The 13,904-nt window shown below is 36.8% G+C and overlaps 1 protein-coding gene across 2 annotated transcripts in view; it reads right to left on the bottom strand.

Annotated features, from left to right (window-relative positions):
* Window positions 1–13,904, bottom strand: part of plxdc2a (plexin domain containing 2a) — a 29,698-nt gene extending 15,794 nt beyond the window's left edge. The window contains exons 1-7 of one of the 2 annotated variants that reach the window (XM_049483059.1): window positions 13,817–13,904; window positions 6,790–7,019; window positions 5,105–5,245; window positions 3,848–3,917; window positions 1,614–1,736; window positions 1,393–1,511; window positions 1,015–1,114 (exon numbers count right to left, since the gene is read on the bottom strand). In XM_049483059.1, the coding sequence (XP_049339016.1) occupies window positions 1,015–1,114; window positions 1,393–1,511; window positions 1,614–1,736; window positions 3,848–3,917; window positions 5,105–5,245; window positions 6,790–7,019; window positions 13,817–13,835 (802 nt within the window). In that variant the 5' untranslated portion in view covers window positions 13,836–13,904. Of the gene's footprint in view, window positions 1–1,014; window positions 1,115–1,392; window positions 1,512–1,613; window positions 1,737–3,847; window positions 3,918–5,104; window positions 5,246–6,789; window positions 7,020–12,161; window positions 12,300–13,816 lie in introns of those variants that run through there. The other variant, XM_049483058.1, reaches the window with a different exon arrangement.

The following is a 13,904-nucleotide window of genomic DNA, read 5'->3' as shown; positions in this document are numbered from 1 at the left end:
CCCAGGTGTTCATTGTTTCTTGTTTAGTATAAATAGTACCTGTTAATCTACGTTTGCTGTCGGTCTTTGCACCTTCCCCCGTTGTCTGTCACGACACGTCATTGCTTTCTATTTACTCGCTCTTGTTTATTTATCGGTCACGTTATTTCTAGTTACGTTTATTTCCTGTTTGTTTCTTTGTTTATTTTGTATATTTACGTATTTATCCCCGTATATATCCACTGCCCTGTTTAGTTATTATCAGTCTAGCTTTGCTTTTGTTGTTCTTCCTGTTTGTTTGTTAGTTTATCTCTCGTTTGTTATTGTTACCCCTCGCTTGTTTTGGTTTGCTTCTCTGTTCTATGTTTACTTGTTTATTTGCTTATTTGTTTAATAAATCTTGTCTTACCCGCTTTTACGTCCGCCTCCCATCTGGTCCCGCGTTACATGGAGAGACACACAGATCAAACTGCTTGAGGTCTAGTGTGAAGTTTCTACAATCAGTGATGGTTTGGAGAGACATGTCATCTGCTGGTGTTGATCCACTGTGTTCACTGTGGAGAGACTTTTATGGAGATTTCATTTTCCAGCAGTACTTGGCACACTGCCAAATGTACCAATTGTTCTTACATAACTTATATAATAGTCTAATTTTCTAAGACACTGTTTTTTTTTTGTTTTCATTGGCTGTGAGCCAATAAACACTTAAAATAGATCACTCTGTGTTTAATACATCTATATAATATGAGTTTAACATTTTTAACTGAATTACTAAAATAAAGTAACTTTTTATTGATATATATATATATATTTTTTAGATACACTACTATCTGAGAAAAGAAAAAACAATGGCAGAGTCCTGCACTGACTAAAGCCGTGTGCTAGCTCCATCTAGTGATTGTACAAGAAACTGCAGCTTCAGCCAACACACACACACACACACACACACACACCAATTACATTTTGGATTCATTTGATGCACAGTCGATCGATTTAGTCATCTTTTGGAGAATGTCATTTAGGGTTAGTACTCACCAGGAATCTGCTGAATCTTGTGAAGCACCACAAAAGCATCAGAAAGGCCGACTTTTACAGGGTGATTCACTGAACTGATCTCATTGATGTCAGTGGGAATCTGAACAGTGAAATCATTTTCATTACATTTCATTACATTGATTTATTGATTCATTACTTCCCTTAACTGTTTATAATTGTATGTATCAAAGCAGTAAAATATGTGCTTTGTAACTTCCATGGTTACATTTTCTAACAGTAAAATTCGTTTTTAATTTTTTTCATGGCATGAAACAAGAACAAATCTGTAATAAAAAGAGGTTATGAGTCTTTTTTTAAAGAACCTCCATTGACTGTAATGTTCTCTACCAATAAAAGATACTTAAAACAGGGCTTAACCTCTTTGTAGGCAAAGGTGATCCTGCCATCGCTGTGTAGAGCAGCCTGGAAGGTGAAACTACCCAGATGTGAGGCGTCTTGGAGGTAAACGTGATCCCACTGCACAACAAGAGCTGAACCTAAAAAAAGAGAAAAAATTACATCCATCTCATTACAACAATCAGAAGAAAATGACTGAAGTATTAAATATGTGATAATATGTTTACTATTCTCCTCTGTACCATTGTCACAGTAAACTATGGTGGAGTTTGGAGAGATGCTTGGGTCAAAGTTGGCCATGAGTGGAGCGATGTACTGAGTGGCTGTCAGCATCTTGTGGAGGATCCCTCCGGTGTAGAGGAAGCCTGAACAAACAAAACACTGTAATAATATAGACTAGACTGGAATTGATTATGGTATCTCAAAATAAAGCTACATGCACACAGCATGTAAAGTAGCACCAATCTGATTTAATCAGCAAATCCAAACCGGCATTCAAAAGCACAGCTAAACCCTCTATAGTATCATAAAATAAATGGAAGCACCCTCAATAATTTAACATATCGAGTCTAATAATGTGAATCTGTGTGTTCACTTTGTTTCAAAATGTTATATTTATTCTAATTAATTTTATTTATATTAGATTTAGGCCTGTCTGTCATAATAATAATTACATGAATGATAAATCGTACAATATATGGAGAAATGTTTGCTGAACTTGGCTTTTAAAAAAAAACAGTAGTTTTATATTATTTAATATTATTACTGTATCAGACTTTCTTATGTTTTGGGTAAAACTGATGGGGGGAGTTGCCAATGCTTTTTGTCCCTGGGGGTTGCCTTAGTTTTGATGTAGGGTTTTTTTTGGGGAGTAAAGAGAGCGCCTGCGAGCGAGGGTTTTTTTTTTCTTGAGGGAGTTCTGATCAGGTGGAGTAAAGTGGAATATTTTGGACTCTTGTCTCGGTTGTTTCTCTTTAATTCCTCCAAGTAACACCGCTCGGTTACATTACTGCTAGTATGTTTTATAAAGGTATTTTAATGTTTTTTTCTGGTGCGCACCATCTGCATTCTCATCTTTTCTCGCTTTATTCTCCCACTTCTCACCGCCTGCTTCGCCTGTGTGGCTCCGCGCTCTCGCATCTGCACAGATCTGATTGGCAGAGGAGAGCGTTTGGTGATCTTAAAGCACACGTGATTGGTCTGTAAGTTTACTGCGCTGTAAACCACATTAACCATAAAGACAATAAACGTTCCGCCGCTTTAAATGAACACGGTCAGAATTAAATCCTTCTCAGTAGTTTATTGGTTTGGGTCCGGATTGGACAACGTCTGGGTCCGGACCCGGACCGCGGTCCGTCTATTAGTGACCCCTGCTCTATAGTATAGTGTTGCCCTCAGGCGACAAACCAAATTTTTGGTTATTTTGGTTCATATCAAATAGTGTGACAAGAAAACGCTTTCCCACCATATGACGTTGTGTCACACCATATGACATTTCATGTGCTTAGCATGACTTTTAGCAAAGTGGCTTTATGCTAACATCATAAAACCATGCTAACTACAATATGACAATGTAGTTTTAAAGGTAATATTGACTAAAAAAGTAATTTTATTTGGCCATTTTTGTGTAAAATGTGTCACACCATATGACAGTGCAAAATGGAACTGAAGCAGGAGTGCTGGATATACTCGATTTTTCTGAAAAAATAAAGAGTGATAATTCACCCTGTAACTGTCAGTGTCTTTCTGAGGTGTTATTCTTCCTCCTGAAAGAAGGAAGACCCCCACTCCCTAAAGGTCTCCAAATAATTGAGTATGGAGTCACACCATATGACATTCATTTTGGGAACAAAATGTTTTAGTTAATGGTGGCTTCAAAATAATATGCCCAAACTTTTAGTCAAGCAGACTCACAAGTAGACATCTGAGTTATTAATATATGATTGATTAAACTTTAAAAAAAATAAGTTGCTTGTTTTTATTCAAAATCTAAATTTGTGAAATGTGATCAGGACAGTCACGCCATATGATCTTTTTCTGGTTTGACTGAAAATTGTGAAAAAATTAAATGGTAATCCCATGAATGTTCTGTAAATTCATATAAAACAGCACTTTTTAAACACTATTTACATATATTTTACACACTGGACCAAAAAAGGCCACATAATGTCAACCACCTATAAACAAAATGAGACCAAATATTTAAGAAAGGAGAATTAAAAATATATCTCACCCCTGAAAACCTCTCTGTCCAACATCAGTCATTCTGTTTACCTGTTAACTTAGCTAATGATAAATAGTTTCCAGTTCTCCTGATTAAGTGCAGTTAATAGTGCTTGTCACACTGATGGTTTATTGAGTTATTACACAACAGTACATGGTGTTCACTTAGTCTGTTACTCTGTAAGCTAATTTTGTATTTGATCATCGCTTTAAAATAATGCAGGATGTGATGAGATGTGTCTTGAGAACTCACCGCCTGTAGTGATGGTGATCTCTCTCAGTAAATGTCCATAGTAGGGAAACTCGAAGGACAAGTTCACTCTCTGTAAAAACAAGAATAAAATCAAACATAGTTTCAAACAAACATCTGCACTAAATCTATGTTTCTAAGATGATACAAAACATAAAACAATTAGTGTCAGTCAAATAGTGTCATTTAGAGCTTTTCTTTGCAGAAAATGAGAAATGACTTAAATAACAAAAAAGATGCTTTCAAACCTCAAGTAATGCAAAGAAAATAAGTTCATATTCATACAGTTTTAATAGAACAGAAATCAATATTTGGTGGAATAACCCTGGTTTTTAATCACAGTTTTCATGCATCTTGGCATGTTCTCCTCCACCAGTCATACACACTGCTTTTGGATAATTTTATGCCACTCCTGGTGCAAAAATGCAAGCAGTTCAGTTTGGTTTGATGGTTTGTGGTCATCCATCTTCCTCTTAATTATATTCCAAAGGTTTTCAATTTGGTAAAATGAAAACAAAAGTGGTATCTTATGTTTTTCCAGAGCTGTATATATCATCTCAGCTATGCTGCGTTTAATTAAAATGTCGAAAACGTCTTCCTGAAAAGATTTCAAACACTGATAAGGCAAAAGCAGGGTCGCAATAATATGTGACCTGAACCTCACATATCATGGCAAGCTTGAGAAGTCACCTAAATGTGGGATTATTTGTATTTATTCATTTTTTTTGTAAAAATGAGACTGATTCCCTAAACTGACATTTGCGGCCAATTTCTGCCTTTGCATTCTATTCACTTAACCACTGTCAGAACACATTTGTCCGAAGGTTGGCAAGAAGATACACTCAATATTATCAAAGAAATGTAGAATGTCTTTTTGGTCTACAAATATGTATATTAACTAGAATACCCTATAGGCTAATCAAACATAATTGCTTCTATGTGTGGCTGTTACAATGGTGCTGCCTTGTTCTTTTTTTAAGTTAGCTTTATCGTTTGCTTAGTTGTCCTTTAATTAAATAATGGCTGTAACAACATTTCAAATATTTGCTTCTGATCAGAGTAGACTCTCTGAAGTATTTTTTTAATTATTTAAAAAATATGAAATACTGGAATAAAGAGTACTTAACATTAGTTTATGGTTATTAGACATTGTTTTCCCTTTTATAACAAGGTGATTTTGAGTTGTCCTTTTTTTATGGAGAAGCAATAATAAAACAAAATGCAACAGTAACAACTTATTTATGGGTTGCACAGGCATACCAAAGCTTGTCTGTGGGTGTTGGAAATCTCTCCATGAATCTTTCCTTTGTCCATCTGCTCAATGTTTATCCACAGGTCCCGGCCTGCAGCTTCCGTGGGGCCGTAGATTTTGGAGACATAATAGATGTGGTCCATGTCTCTCTGTTAGGGAGAGGGGCATTCATTAAAATCAGGGTATTTCATGGAGGTTAATTGGATACTTTTAGCTAAATTATAAAACTGCACAACAGAAATGTCTATCCACTCACTGCTAGAGTTCATACGAAGCTCACTGTGACTGCTGGACTGAGAACAGTACACCTGCAGTGGCCTTTGGCCATAGATGAAGGATGACTAACACAAACTGTACAGCAACAGATGAGCTTCTTTCTCTGACTTTTACATCAACTTGAATCAACACAGTGTTTAAAAACTCCAGCAGCACTGCTGTATCCGATCCACTCTATTGTACCAGCACAACGCACACTACTACACACACCACCACCATGTCAGTGCCACTGACTACAGTGCTGAGAATGACCCACCACCCAAGTAATAGCTGCTCTGTCATGACACAGAAGGACTACATTTTACAATTATAGAACTACAAACGGTCCCTATAATGCTGTAATGAGCTGGATAATGGGTGTAATGTTGTGGTTGATCAGTGTACATGTCTAGCCACATTTGCCCTCAGAATCTGCATATACCCTCAGTCAGACACACAATAGATTATATTTACAGTAGGATTAGGGTTTGTAAAACCAACACATTAACTCTCTCTAAGTGAACTTTCCCAGGAACAGCGGTGAACCTTCCCAGTATTGACCGGCCTATCAAAATTACTTCAAAAGGACATGGACATCTCATCCAAGAGGCCACAAAAGAACCTAAAACAACATATAAAGAACTGCAGGTCTCACTTACCTCAGTTAAGATTAGTGTTAATAATTCAATATGACCAAAGAGACTGGGTAAAATTTCCCAAGATTGCCAGTGTGCCTTATAATTCCAGTGGGCCTTATGTATGAATTTTACCAGTCAGGTTGTGAGGAGCAGTAAAGCTGCGTTATACAGCAGTTTTAGTTTAGTTCTCCAGCTCCGAGGCTGAAGTGACATTAGCAGTTAACTGCTAATGCTAATGCTCCAGCCTTAGTGCTGGAGAAATTCTGGAATCTAAGCTTACTGTAAATAAACGAAAGCACTTTACTCACCCAAATAAAGAGTTTTCAGGAGATAAATCTGTGTAGATTAACATCCAGAGTTTGTTTAACTTAAAAGAAAGTCTTTTACATTACAGTTTTGTTTACTAAGCTTAGCTTTACTTTACTTGCCCCCCCCCCACCACCCAGCAGCAAGGCCTAATTTAGAAGTTCCTTATAGTGTCTCTTAAAATGCTCTTTATGATCCAGCATGTGTATAAAAATAGACCAGAAAATATATGTTCATTAATAGTGCACCTTATAATTCATTGCACCTTATAGTGCGAAACATAGGGTATAATAAAAAAGGAAAATCTAAAGAAAAACCTGTAGGGGGAGCAAATGATTTTGCACACCACTGTACATACTGCTGCTACACTGCTACTACTGCTCACTGATTTATTTTCTCTGAAAAAGTGAATGAAATGCAGTCTGAATGTTCTGCTTTGTGAAACACCTGCCAGGTCATCTTTGAAGTGTCTGCCTATAAAAGTAAAAGATTACCTCAATCTGTGAGCTGTTTCCATGACTGTCATTGGTCACTATATCATGGAGGCGCTCAGAGTCCGGCTTGCCGTGCTCCTGGTATTGACCTCGCTCTTGGAGCAGTGAGTGGCCTCCCTGTCTGAGGGACGGTGGCGGCTCTGCCCCTGGTTCTCTCTGTGCTTTGTGGAGGTTCACGTCCATGGCTGCACTCACTACATCAGAAAATCTCTGAAAGACTGCACTGGAGGCTGATAACAAATAGGAAAAAAAAGTCAGATAAACTACTGTTTTAAAGCTTCTTTTTTTCTTAAATATCTTGTAATTAAATGCTTACAAACAAAAAATAGACAAAATGTCAGAATTGTTCATAGTGTTGTTGATAAGAACCTCTAGCACGCTCTGGATATCTAGAAAGTTGAATGAGCATTACAAAAAAAATACAGATAAACTGATTACTCACACACTGCCTGAGAAATTATATTACAGTTACTACAGCTGTTTTTTAATGTTTTAAAATAAATGAAACATTTATATAAAAGCCAGGGCATAAGGTATGTGCTTATTTTGTCGAAGCAAAAATAAATGTGTTGTTATTAAAGGCGGTTGTAGTTTATCATGAAAACTCATATTACAACAACAATAATTACAATAATAGGAAAAAAAGAAAAGCAGTTTACAAATCTCAGCATAAATTATTAGTAATAAACAGGGCTTTACAATATGGCAAAAATCTATACCATGATATGTTTCTCAATTTCGATTAAATTCATATGATACAATTGCAATATTTATATGAACAGTGTAAAAGCCACCGTGCTTAGTGTATGTAAATATGCAATGATAAAGCCTGTCCATTTGATAATAAATTATATCACAATATTTAAAGACTTTGTCAAAATACACAATATTTATCATATTTTGAAGCGAACATAATAATATTTGAAGCAGACTCTGCTGTTCCGCTATTCAAAATACAATTTTTTACCCTCTCTATAATGAAATCTACAGTTCAGTCGGTGTTCTGTAAGCACTGATAAAATCCTCGATATGCTTATTGTCAATATGGTAAGAAAATACATTACAATATAATAAAAAATATTGATATACTGTCCCGCTCTATTAGTAAATTCATTTATCAGCATATTTAATGATATCTATACACTGTGTTTTTATAGAATAAAATATCAACACTACTCTTCATTGTAATTATTATTGCAGTATGCAAAAGTCAACTATGTATGTGTTTTTTTTGTTTTGTTTTGTTTTTCATTTTTTTGGCATGTGAATCTGACAGCTTGTTGTCTTGTCACTTATCTGGCGTGTTTAGACCTTTTTAAGGAGTGTGAACCCCATTACTCCTCCCCGTGTTTCTGCACAGCAAACCTCTCACACATTTAACAACGCATTGACAATTAAAATCTGTGACAACAGATTTCTATAGTTGATGCTGTTGATTATATTGACCAACCGTTGTGGTAAAAGAACGAAATATTAAGAGGGTTTTTTTTTCATATTTTATTATTATTTTTTTATTATTTTTACAAATTAAATGAAATCTGTTTTATAGAGTATGTTTTTAATGTACATTTTAGGTCCATGCAATAATAGCTGTATGGAACTTTTGTTGCACCATGTTTTTCATACTATAATGCACACTTAAAATCCTTAAATTGTCCCAAATATCATCAGTGTGCCTTATGTGTGAATTCTATCAGTCAGGTTGTAAGGAACAGTAAAACCACTCCACTGAAGTGCAGCATTTTACAGGAGTTTCAGTGAAGTTTCGCCAGTACCGAGGCTGGATTAGCATTAACCGCTAACCACTATTTCTCCATTCAGAGGTGAGTTTTATCGGCCTGTAGCCTGCTGCTAACCCTGGCTAGCACTGCTGGAGCAGCATTAGCATTACCTGCTGACAGTTAGCCACTAATGCTAATGCTCCAGCCTTAGTGCTGGAGAAATTCAGAATCTAAGCTAACTGTAAACAAATGGAAGTGCTTTACTCACCCAAATAAACCATTTTCTGGACACAAATCTGTGAAGATTTACACCCAGCGTCTTTTTTATTACAGTTTTGTTTACTTAGCTTAGCTTCACTTAACTTAGTTAGCTACCCCCCCCCCCCCACTCCACCACCACCCAGCGGTGAGACCTGCTGAATTAGAAGTTCCCTATAGTGTCTCTTATATTGTGCCTTATAATCCAGTGCACCTTATGTATGAAAATAGACCAGAAAATAAATATAAATATATACTGTAAATATATGTTGTAAAAATCAAGTTCAGAGCTAGCTTTACAACCACAGCTGTTATTAGATATAAAATGGCAAATCCATATCAGCCCAGGCAGACTTGTGCATCTCATTCACACTGAGCAGATGTTCAGCTACTGTGAGACTGGGGGCAGCTCCAAAAGCAGAGCGGTCTGAATCACAGAGCAGATAAACACCTTTCCCCCGGCCTGCCAGTGACGGTGCAGTCAAACTCCTTCCTCTTTTCACAAGACCGAGTGAAACATGCTTCACATTCCTCGCAGTGGCAGGCGGGGGAACAATGTGGGGTCGTAGGAGAATTCGGATGGGGATGTGTTTAACTTTCTGTGTTTTTAATCAGAATTTCATGTTGTTATTCTCCTCACACAGATCCCAGAACCCAGGCCTGGGGCATGAGGGATATGAAGTGTGCGTTCGGCATCAGAGAGCACTTCATAGTTTTACACAGCACTGCTTAGTGTATATATAGTGTTTTTCTGGCAGAAAGTTTTTCTTTACAACCATAGTAAGAAAACTTTTTTTATTGATGGCTAGTTTTGTTTCCCACAGAATGTTTTTTGATTTAGGTTGAATGATGAAACCATCAATACTGTACACACACGTACGGACAGACAGATAGGGGTCTGTGACCTCTACCGTAAGCTGTGAAGTTGCTCAGACAACTCACTTACACAGCTGTACAAACATCAAGTATAGCATGAATCACAATGTGACAGTTTAGTGGGATCTGGTGAGTCTAGAGCTGCCCTGTATCTGTACAGAAATTTTCAGGTAAAACTGCAATTTGGGTTCATGTGTGTACCTTACATATTATAGCAACATTACTCTAATAACAGGCTCTAATAACAGGAGTACAAGCATTGTTAAAAAAAAAAACATACACCAATTGCAATTTTTTTTCTTTTATCAATTTAATCATTTTTATATATGGAAACCTAATATCATCGCTGTCCAATGAAAAAAAGGAATCTCCATTTTTGTGGATTTTTAGTTTACCACATAATTCAAACACACAAACTGTGCCTTACACTGTGCTAAAATGTCTTTATGAACAAACCAATAGGCATTCTAAAAAATTACACAAAATAAACTCTTTTTCATTAACTTCCATTCAAAGGTAAGTAAGTTTTAGCTCTCTCCTGTAAATTGCCATTGTGGAGATACTTGTTTTTCATTGGACAGCAACGATACATAAATGTATGCATCCATATTTACCCCCGAATATGTGTTGCATTGTATTCATGTCAATGTGACCAATATCAACAACAAAAACATTATATGCAAAAAAAAATAAAATATATGCACTGATTTAAAGAAATGTGGATTGTAATATATAATTCATATCATTTATATAATATATAGTGTATATAAATCAGGTGCAGAGTTGATCATACGCCCGTATGTATGGTACTGCAGTTTGCGTTTGTTTTCAAATGGCGTCAGTGTAAATGCATACTTGGGGTTGCCATTTTTTTTTAAATAGCACAACACCTTTTTTTACACTTTGACATAATATTAATCTGGCAGTTGTAATTGAAAGTTTCTCAGGTTTTTGTCTAACAGGAACGATATTATTGGGAACCCTTATGGCAGCATGTAAAACTGTTAATGTGGTATTCAGGCCCTGGTCTGTATATGGACTGCAAGAATTAGTCAATATAATTGACAATATAGATAAAAAAAAATGTTGACTCTAAATTTCAGTATTGACTAATAGATCATTTGTAACAGCATCACACTACACAAAGTCCTGGGCAGAATCACAGTGGGAGGGGGTTTATGGGCCCACACACACAGCTTACACTCAACTATTTAAACTTTTTTCGCTAAATATTAATACTTTATCCTCATTTAAACTTATGGGCACGGCATAAAAAAGCAGTGATTAATTGACTTACTGAAAAAATAATCATTAGATTTGTCAAATATCAAAACATTTACACACCATATAAAACATTTTACATTCTAATTTGACATTGATTCAATATCTTGGTTTTATGAGTATAGGTTATATTAAACTGTAATTACATTTAATTTGTATATCTTGTGCTTTACTGTGCTCTTGCATTGTAGAATGGAGCGTGGGCTCCCCCATACCGTTGCAGAGTGTAATAAATGTTTCAGGCCGATTAGTTTCTCTTTCTTGATTTCTGGCTTTCACAGATATATTCGGTCTCTTTTCAGCTTCTGCCAGAGTGTCTGTATGTTAGTTTGTAAAGAATGAACCAGTAGTCCTTGTAGAACTGTTAGAACTAAAGGTGGGAAAGCAGGTCGCAGTTCTCGCGAGCGTTGGTCGCGGCCGCTTCGGAAAACTTACAGAGTCTGGTTTGAGCTCAGAGGAGCTCCGGCACAGACACGAGAGCACCGCTATTCCTCCTGTTACACCTCAATGCAGCGCTGCAGTGAGTTTCAAGCTGTAATTTTACTTCTTTAAAAAGAGAAAGAATCAAGGAAATCCTACCTAGTGCTGCTTTAACTGATGCATATTGGGCAATGTTAAATAATAAGGTTGTTTTTCCATTGGCCTCTTTAAAAGATGTAATGCAACCCAACAATTTATGTTTAATTATTGTTTATTCAATGTTCTTTGCTATCAAGGTAACCAGCAAAATACAAGATATTGAAACATCGGCATCAGCCCAATGCTTTTATTTGGCCAAATTTTCAAACTGACACTTACTAATTTATTGACTGTAGTCTGGAAAATCGTATGCTACTACAATTAGCCGACACTGACCAAAGAATATAAGAAAAATCTCTGCAGAAACCTTTTTTTTTATTGTTTGCATACAGTCGGCCAAAAGTGTCATTATGTGTCATTCATAGCATGTACTTCAGAGATTACACTGTGTATGAGACTGCGTGTGACACAACAACTAAAGGGTACTATGAACTCCTGTATATCTGAAGTCAGATCCCTGGTGTGTTCACACTTGTCCAGAAGAACTGAATTGAGATCCGGATTCTTACTCTAAACATATTTAGACTGAACTGTTACTGTTAAATAAGACTGTAGTACTTTGTAGCTCATGTTGATGGCCATACAGTCATGCTCACACACCTCCACCTCTTCCTCCTGCTCTTTCAGAAAGTCAGTGAGAGTGAAAGGAGTACTCACCACCACCTCTCAGCCCCTCAGTGAAGACCCCCTCACACTGAATCACTGAGAACACTCCAAACACAAAGCTGAGTCCTGCTGCCCCCGCCATGCCCAGCTCCAGCTCTCAGTCTCAGCTAGAACCAGCCAGGAGAACCAGCGCTGCAGCTCTACACCTGTACTCTATCTGATCCGAGCTGTCCTACTGCTGAGCTCTACACTGCTGAAACTGAACTGAAGGACTGCTCTCAACACCCCTATTCAGACAAGTCCCGCCCCCCTGTGCTCTGATTGGCTGATAGTTTCCATTCACAAATGTGTAATTATTGACTATTTATTTTAAGTATTAAATGAAGTATATTATACTAAAGTGTATTCAAAGTGTGTCTATATCATTAGGTATTACTTGTATATTTTTAAGGTTTTTCAATTAGTGATAACCTTTTTTTTCCTTTTTTCTCCTACTCTATCGGGCCATTGCTAGCCAGCTGTATATCCCCCGTCACTACTGATGGTTCAACACAAGGAGGGTGAAGACCAACACATGCTTCTTCCAACACATGTGAAGTCAGCCACCTCCGCTTTTCAAAATGCTGCTGATGCAGCATTGCCAAGCAGCCTCACAGCGCACTCAGAGGAAAGCGCATCGACTCGGTTCCGATACATCAGCTCACAGATGCCTTGTGCTGACTGACATCACCCTTTTGAGTGAAGTGTGGAGAAAGCACCATCTACCCACCCAGAGACAGCAATGACAGTTGTGCTCTTTTTGGGCTCCAGCAGCCTGAAGGCAAGCTGCATGACCGGGATTCGAACCTGCAATCTCCCGATCACAGTGGCAGTTCCTTAGTCAAGTGGATCACCCTAATCTCCCCCCCATTGGTGTTCATTTTAAATCTTAAACAGCTTCCTACCCCAATACACCTTATACCGCCTGTAATTCAGCTGGGAGTATATTCTCATAATGGTGCTTTTAGCCTAAGTATTCCACCAGCTATTTAATTCAGCTTGCTAGCTTTAATTATAAAAATACACTACAGTAGCACAACTCTGAATCTGAATACACCTGTAACACTGGCCTACCTAAACCAGGTTAACAGGCACCAAACCGGTTTTGTACATCTGGTTTGAATTTGGGACAGAACTGGCACAGTCCTACATTCAAATTCATTACATTTGATCCAGATTTGGCTCGTTTTTGTATCTGGTCTAAATATGGTACAGACTTATTAATAGTTAAAACTTTTCTACAACAAGTTTGTTTGAAAAAAGTGTGTGTTTGTGTGTGTTTTAACTCATTTTAATGTAGTAAGCAGATTGCTTTAGTGACAAAATCATTGCCAAAGTAAAGAAGTGCAACAAATTAATTAAATTACATAATAATTAAAAAAATAAATAAATGAAAATTTATTAAACTATTTTAAACAATTACTTACACACAGTTCTGTTCTAAATAAGTGTATGAGTGTATCTTGCTTCTGTGCTTTTCTCCTGCCTGCTGTTGTGTGCAACAACTAGTTTGTTAGCGCTAATGCTAGCTAAGTTTTAGCTCAGACATTTAGCTAGCGTTAGCTAACAGTTTCTCAGTGTAAAAAATGTGCAGCTAGCAACATATGTGTTGTTTTCTTAACAAATGTACCATGCTTAATAAATATACTTTAAAAACTACAGCTTACCTGGAGAACAGCTGCTCATTTTTAATGTTTTTGAGTAATTTTTTTATGATTTATTTTTTTCCACCTCAGGTTGTCCTTTCAGCAAAAG

Source organism: Astyanax mexicanus, chromosome 8 (genome assembly GCF_023375975.1).
Source record: "Astyanax mexicanus isolate ESR-SI-001 chromosome 8, AstMex3_surface, whole genome shotgun sequence".
NCBI lineage: Eukaryota > Metazoa > Chordata > Actinopteri > Characiformes > Acestrorhamphidae > Astyanax > Astyanax mexicanus.
This window is presented reverse-complemented; position numbering and strand designations above follow the sequence as displayed.